The sequence below is a fragment of the Nicotiana sylvestris genome, chromosome 8 (genome assembly GCF_000393655.2).
Source record: "Nicotiana sylvestris chromosome 8, ASM39365v2, whole genome shotgun sequence".
In the NCBI taxonomy this organism is placed as follows: Eukaryota; Viridiplantae; Streptophyta; class Magnoliopsida; order Solanales; family Solanaceae; genus Nicotiana; species Nicotiana sylvestris.
Genome location: NC_091064.1, coordinates 2095096 through 2102882, shown reverse-complemented (window position 1 = coordinate 2102882; position 7787 = coordinate 2095096). Strand labels below are relative to the sequence as shown.

Genomic DNA, 7787 nt, shown 5'->3' with positions numbered 1-7787 from the left:
TTTGGTCGACCCTAAAATTGTAGGTTTCCACTTTTTTGTCATTGGCTTCGAATTTCTTCTCTCTCGATTCTGTCTGTTTTGTCAGTTCCTCGAGTATCTTTATGATCTCGGAGTTGGTCCCCAATTCATTTTCATTCGGCCTCTGCGTGATCGATTCGTTTCTGCGGGTGACTTCTCGGGATGGCTCAGGCTCAATTCTTCTTGACGCGCGACTTTGGTTATTCAAATGGGTTATCACTACCTGTTGAGCCTGTAATATTTCGAAGATCACCCGCAAATTGATCCTGTCACCTCCACCATTGTGCGAATTCTAGGTGATCAATTGGACTTCCCTGCGAATGTTGTTCTCTGGATTGGTAGGCAAATTTGCATTGATGGCCACATGCGAGCTAGCATCGATCGGGTCCGAGATTGAAACTCCGCCGAGATCGGCGGATGGCACCTTGTTACCGGGCACCAAGTTGTTGTTCTAGCCATGATGGCCGGATTCAACATCCACATTTCGAGGGGCTAACTGGGAGTTCGACATTTTGAACTTTGGCCTGAAAGCAGTGACACTTCAAAGAACAAGTGTAAAATAGGGCGAGTTATAGAAATTTGTATCAAATAGCCACTATTATCCTTAGGCCCATGGTGGACACCAAACTGTTTACCCTCAAAATCGGATGACATTAAATTTGTAAGTAGTTTTAAGGATACGCGGATTAATTCGATACAAAGCGGTAAATTAAGTCAATATTGAATAAACAAAAACAGAATAAATTCAAACCACACGAGTAGGATAGCTTTAGCCTTAGTAAATAGTCACCCTCGATCCGGGCTTACCACGGACAGCACTAATGAACAAGAGAAAGAGATTATAATAGAGAAAGTAGCAATATATTGCTTTGGAATGCGTGTTACAATGTCTTTCATGAATTATCAGACCCCCTTTATATAGTAGGGTAGTCGTACTTTAAGTATAACTCTATAAAAGGTACAAAATCTTTTGATTAACTGATTGCCAGTTCCTTATCGATACGTGCCGAGATCCCCACCGTGATATCCGACCAATCACAAATATTTCGGCCTTCTGTTTGCTATTCTTGATTGTCCGACAATGTTCTTCGAAGTCGTTCGAGGCTAGGACCAATTCCGGAACCATGACCTCGATATTCTCGAGGGCAAACGTCATGCCCCTGGATTCTGGCTCGATGGGACTTTTGGCTCAATTTCGGTCCTTCGCCACCATGTCTCGAGCCTGGCTTATCTTATCGGAGGTCAGGGTGTAGTATGAGCTCGGTTTTACCCGTATAAAAGATTCAAGATTTAAGTTTGATGGTTTCAACCTTAAAATTAGCACTTAACTTATTGTACTTTTAAAATTATTGGTTTAGAACTTAATATTTATTAAAAATTATTGATAGTAATGGTGCCTTTGAGTATTCTCTATATTTTTCAAAATAATACATTAATACATCTTTTATATATATATTCAATATATTTAATATAATATATATAAATATACATATTATATACTTAGGTAATGTATATATTTTGTATATATTAGCTACTGCCTGTAATTAATTTCGGTCGTCGGGCTAAATTTTTTTAAAAAAAACCCTTTAAAAAGTATCTTGCATAAGTAAGAAATTATGCAAGATATGCATGCATATATACTCTTTTTTACCCTATTATACAACCAGAGTTGAACCAAATAAAAAGTCTAAATTAAAACTTAATTTTGTTCTTAATTATTGACACCCTATGGGGCATAGAGTTTGGTTAAAATTTAAAATCCGTTTAACTTACAACTCTTTTGGTTATATTGGTCACCATGACAGCCGATAGCCATTTATTTTACAACTCAAATAAATGGTTTTAAAATAGTTATGCAAGTAAAAGATGCAAACTATATTTAGCAAACTCAACCCAAAAAGCTAACTCGACATATAAGAATTGCCAAAGAGCTAACTCGACATATAAGAATTGCCAAAGATCATATGAGGTATCCAATTTCCCTTCCCACAGCAGTGGGACTCAACGGTGGAAAGGAGAGTTAGACACATAGGCACGTGTCGGGGTGGCAATGAATCATTTTTTTTCTCTTTTAGGTCCAAGTACGACACAAATTTAGAGGGACTTTTATCACTAAAAATAGGGCACCCCGATGCACGAAACATCCCGTGTTCATGCGGGGTCCGAGAAAGGACCGCACGCTAAGAGAGTATGATGCATGCAACTTACCCTGATGTAAGCATCAATGACTGATTCCACGGCTCGAGAGGCTTTTACCACTATACGACAAAAAAGATAGATTCCTACCGGCAATACTGATCAGAGCATTTCAAAAGAAGTTCTGCTATATGATGATATATGAAAGAAATAATGTACAATGGAGGCATCTTAGGCCAGTTATCAGAAATATGGAGTATCAGTTTACCATTACAGGGAATAAATAGCTTAACATCATCAAATTATATGTAAACTCATTTCACAGAAATGAGTGTTCCAGTGAAAGATAAGTAAGCTATTGAAAACATGTGGAACTAATACTTTGCCTTGGTGAAATAATTTGACACCAAATGTATTATTTTTATAACCTTGGCGCGGGAAGAGCAGCTCGTGGAGCATCCCAATCGGCCACAATGTGGTTACGAGTGATCTCTTTCAGTGAACGGCAGCCACTTAGTGCCATAGTTAGCTCAAACTCATCGCGCATCATCTGCAATACTTTTCTGATACCAGCTTCTCCTTCAGCAGCTAATGAGAAAACGACTGGTCGCCCAATCTGCAGAGGCAACAACAAATGTCATTTTCTCTAAAACATGTGAAGTATAAGAAGAAATTGCACAACACTATGTCATTGGCTTTAAATGTAATGTAAACAGAAGTATGTATGATAGTAATGGAACATTTCTCGTATGTGAACTAGTGTCATGTCTCCCCTTCTCCAAAACAATGGCCTAATATATATGGCCCTCTTGCAAGATTGTCACAAGTGGAAGTGTACATCTACTGAAAATGCTTAACTAAAGCGTCACAACCCAAGCCCATGACACGTATTGTCTGCTTTGGCCCAACAGAACTTACGGATTTTTCTCTTGGGCTATGCCATCATCAAACTTATGTTGTACCTTATAAAGCTCTTTACTTTCCTATCTCATTCCGATGTGGGGCACCCTTTCTTCAGAATTTTGCCAGCATAGAAGCCAGTCAGTCCTGCTTGACCTGCCCTCGTCAGCTCGCCCTCCGTTATGGGCGTCACATAAAGTTCCAGTGGGCATGTCATTGTTGACGGTATGTCACAATCTTGCACCACTATGGTACAGTTTATTATCATCCCAAAGATAAAGGAGCTTCCCACTTTTTTAGAATGGTCCTAATTATGGAAGTTTTAAGTTTAAAAGGACAACAATGTGTGGCAGTGATTGATGACCAATAAAAATTTGAAGTTTGTGCCACTCTAGGAGTTATATGTTGTACTTACAAACACTCCTGATGCACCAAGTGCCAAAGCTTTAAAGACATCTGTTCCACGCCGGACACCTCCATCCAGGAACACGGGGATTCGGCCTTGTGCAGCTTTCACAACCTAAATATTCACATGAACCCAATGCGTGTAAAGAAGAGATTAAAAGCTTTCAAAATTACACAAATTCCAGAGGACAAACAGAGAAACCAAAACAATAAACAGTAAGGTAGAAACAAGTTAAATACCTCTTCAAGAGCCATGATAGTGGCGGGGACATAGTCGAGTTGGCGAGCACCATGGTTCGACACAATAATACCAGCTGCTCCAGCCTGAACTGCAATCCTAGCTGCAGGTCCAAGGTAAAAAAAAAGTGTTTCACCAATAATGCACGGGTATTGAATCGAATAACAGATGAGAAATTATTAAGAGTGTTATGATGTTACCATCCTCCGCAGTAAGTACACCCTTTACGAGGATTGGCAATGAAGTAATTGTCTGGAGCCACTGAACATCCTGTCCATATTCAGAGAGAATTTTTTATATCTGATACTGCAATTGAGTAATATGGTATATGTAGGTTTAGATGTTAAGGATGTTATTATACCTTCCAACTCAACGAACGATCAATTTGTCCAGCGACATATGAAGCTAATCCAGAGTCATTAGCCTGCAACCAGAAATTTGTTAAGATGACACATGAAAAGCTTAGAAAATTGTTTACAACTACGGATTAAAATGAACTCCATTTTCCACTCACTTCGTCCATCTTGCCGAGGTCCAATCCTTCAAAGTTTTTCAAAGTCAAAAATGGTGGCAAAGTAAATCTGCACATGGGTGGACAGAAAATTAGCTTATGCAGCTTAGCTCCTTAGCTGACAAGATGGGCAGCCCGATGCACTAAGTTGCCGCTATGCGCGGGGTCCGAGGAAGGGCCGGACCACAAGGGTCTATCGTACGCAGCCTTACCCTGCATTTCTGTAAGAGGCTGTTTCCACGGCTCGAACCCGTGACCTCCTGGTCACATGGCAGCAACTTTACCAGTTTTGCCAAGGCTCCCCTTAGCTGACAAGATAGGTGTTACAATTACACAATTGGATTATGCACCTGTTCTTAATATCAGCTTCTCGACGTCCCAACCTTGGGGTATCAACAGTAAGAGCTATAGCCTTAAAACCTGCCCTTTCAGCTCTTCTCACTAGCTGAGCAACAACATTTCTGTCCTTATAGACCTGAATATTTGGCACATTATATATACGTTTAGCGTAGTAATGCATCTATAATTCTGATATTCGTATAACTGCAAATTCATGCTTACGTAGAGCTGGAAAAAACGGATACCAGGTCCTGTTGAAGCAACCTCCTCGACGCTAGAAGTTGCCCAAGATGACAATGTCTGTGACACAAATTTGTGATCATCAACAAAGTGAAATAAATATGATAAGTCACAATAACTTTCTTTTCTTTTCGTCTTCCTCCTCTGGTATGGTAATCACAGAAGTTCTTTGATAGAAGTAAATACTAGTATAATGAATGCAAACTAAAAGTTGACTCATGCATCTTAAAAGCAGTAGTAGAAGGAACGACGTTGGCTGTGATGACGTAACAAATTAGAAAAACTCAAACTGCATTTTCAACTTGTTATTATTTAAAGTCCTACTTGATAGACCAAGACAGACTAACCATAATTGTTCCTGCGGCTGATGCTGCTCTTGCTGTAGCATACTCGCCTACATATAATCAACCAAAAGTATCAGATATAAAACCTTTAGTAGTTCTTTTTTCTAGATTTAGAATCACATAAGAATTAAAGCCTTAAAAAAAGATTTTGAACATTATACATAAAAATGGTATATACATCATTCTAAATGCAATACAGATCAAATGTCTCGATCCTATATGCATCAAGTCTTACATGAAATAGTCCACTAGTTTAGTCATTAAACATTCTGTTCATTGAGCTCAAATACATTACTTATGATGAAACAATTCCATATTTTCACTAAAAGAACTAATATCGCAACCTTAATCAAGGATTAAAAACTAATCCGTAGGTATCATCGTATACCTTCAGGATGGGCCATTTTCTGCATGGCTGTTGGTGCAATCATGATAGGCATCGAAATCTTGAAGCCGAGCACTGTTGTGCTTAAGTCAATCTTGCTAACATCAATAAGAATACGGGGCCTAAACCTGCATATACAGAGAAAGAATAGCTCATGAATAAACAGATATGTCGATAAAGGACTACAGCCAGGAACTCATCCTAAATGATCTCTAGGGGTTAATTTCACTGAACGTCATCTATTATATAAGTAAAGTCACAAAACTATTTTCTGTCACACTAAAGTAACTGAACTTTACCCATCATATCAATAATGTTACTAACTTTACTGTTATAGCGGATAAAGTTATGTAATTACTGATCTTTTGTCTTGCCAATTTAGGTCACAGATGCCTAAAAATAGCTTACAGAATTCTTGAAAAGGCATTTCTGTTCTCAGCTAGCGTCCATTGGTCCTCTGCTCCAGATGCATAGTAGTCAAACACCATTTTTGGTAACTTTTGCTTGGCGATTTCTTCGTATTCCATGACATTGGTAACCTCCCCCATCTTGTACTTGTTTTATGCTCCCCTTCCAATAATCTTGAGGTAATACAGAACATGACATTAATCAGATCCCAGATATGAATTATGTCAAAAAATATAAAGAAGTAACGACACGAAAAAGCTAACTAGGATTCAATATCTACTATATATACATGAACATAACTTTGACCGTGTATATACAGTGTAATTTTGCTGCAAAGGGATTCGGATAAACCCCCTTGCGCCCCTTAGCTCCGCCCATTATGGGGGTTACAATAGTTGTAACATCTCACATACTTGGAAAAAACATGAAACAGTGAGAAAGAAATAATCTTGCAGGAAAAAATAAAAAGCACTTGAATAAGAGAAAAGAAGAATAAAGATAAATGATATCTAGTAGGAAATTGGGTTTGTGGGGTACTTTCTATCTATCTTGAACAAAAAGATCAAGTTATTGAACCAGAGGTGTATGCATGGAGCCTACTTTACTAGTTCAACTAATCAGACGCAGAGCATAAATTAAATATAATACATGTGAAAAGCTACTAAATTTCACCAAATATTAAATTCAATCATATGAACTTTAAGAGATTGAACTCGTCAAGTTTAAATTTTAAACATCTGTATTTAATTTCTTATTCTTACATTGAAACAACAAGTTTCAAACATGCATAGAGTTTTGGAGCAACGATAAAGTTGTTTCCGCGTAACCTATAGGTTAAGCCACTGATGCTTGCATCAGGGTAGGGTAGGCTGCCTACATCACACCCTTTGAGGTACGACTCTTTCACGGATCCTGCGTAAACGCGGGATGCTTCGTGCACTTGGCTGACCTACGTTGAACCAACAAATTTCAAATATGCATGTCCCACCGAGAGGAGCCTTGGAACAACGGTAAAGTTATCTCCATGTGACCTATAAGTCACAAGTTCAAGCCGTGAAATCAACCACTGATCAAGGTAGGCTGCCTACATCACACCTTTTGGAACCTATAAGTCACGAGTTCGAGCCGTGAAATCATCCACTGATCAGGGTAGGCTGCCTACATCACATCTCTTGGCATGCATACCTACCCGAGACCATGCGTAAACAAGAGATGCTTTGTGCATCGGCCTGCCCTACACTGAACCAGCAAGTTTCAAACATGCATGCAGTAAATATAACTCATGAGCTACAAGCTAGTAACATAGCAAACCCAAGATTCTTGAGAAGAGAGAAGAAAGAAATAGTTTGAAAGGTAGTAGAAGCAGACCTTGGACTCCAAAACAATGGAGAAGAGTGAACTAGCTGAGGGAATAGTTGATAAAAGATAGAGAAAAAACCAAGAATAAACTGACAAAGTTGATGGGAAGAAACCAATTAAATAAGAATTAGGAAGAAGACAAAGAGAGTGGGCGATAGAAGAAGATAGAGTTCACAAATTGAGGATGAGTATTTGGATGGGAGCATTCAAAACCACAATTTAAACCACATCCGTTTAGAAAATAGATGAGTGGCTCTCTATTAGCCTTTTTTTGTGCTTTCAATAATTTATCATCTCTTCAATAATTTTCCAAAATGTTAATCTTTAATATAATTAAGACATCTTTGAACTTATATATTTGTAGTTTATTGGGATATAAACTCTTTTGGCTTTTTGTCATATAATTCTATGCCACGTTCTTTGACTAAAGGAGGATAAACAAGAATAGTACTTTCCGTGTTCATGCAGGATCCGAGAAATGGTTGCAACCTAAGATGGTGTAAT

The 7787-nt window shown here is 38.4% G+C and overlaps 1 protein-coding gene across 1 annotated transcript; it reads right to left on the bottom strand.

Annotated features, from left to right (window-relative positions):
- Window positions 1–2324: 2324 nt before the first annotated feature.
- Window positions 2325–7432, bottom strand: LOC104232443 (glycolate oxidase). Its single transcript, XM_009785656.2, has 12 exons — window positions 7293–7432; window positions 5925–6097; window positions 5520–5644; window positions 5135–5181; window positions 4770–4847; window positions 4559–4683; window positions 4212–4278; window positions 4059–4121; window positions 3898–3967; window positions 3700–3800; window positions 3470–3574; window positions 2325–2770 (listed from the first exon to the last, which is right to left on the bottom strand). The coding sequence occupies exons 2-12, from the start codon at window positions 6062–6064 to the stop codon at window positions 2576–2578; spliced, it is 1116 nt and encodes a 371-aa protein (XP_009783958.1). The 5' UTR covers window positions 6065–6097; window positions 7293–7432; the 3' UTR covers window positions 2325–2575.
- Window positions 7433–7787: the final 355 nt, after the last annotated feature.

What these genes read in the sequence shown, in the direction of transcription:
- LOC104232443 (XM_009785656.2), bottom strand. Translation starts at nt 6,064, where the DNA reads ATGGGGGAGGTTACCAATGTCATGGAATACGAAGAAATCGCCAAGCAA. An exon ending in AATGCCTTTTCAAGAATTCT is followed by an intron (nt 5,645 to 5,924) that starts GTAAGCTATTTT and finishes CTGTATATGCAG; the next exon opens with GTTTAGGCCCCGTATTCTTA. An exon ending in CTATCATGGCTCTTGAAGAG is followed by an intron (nt 3,575 to 3,699) that starts GTATTTAACTTG and finishes GTGAATATTTAG; the next exon opens with GTTGTGAAAGCTGCACAAGG.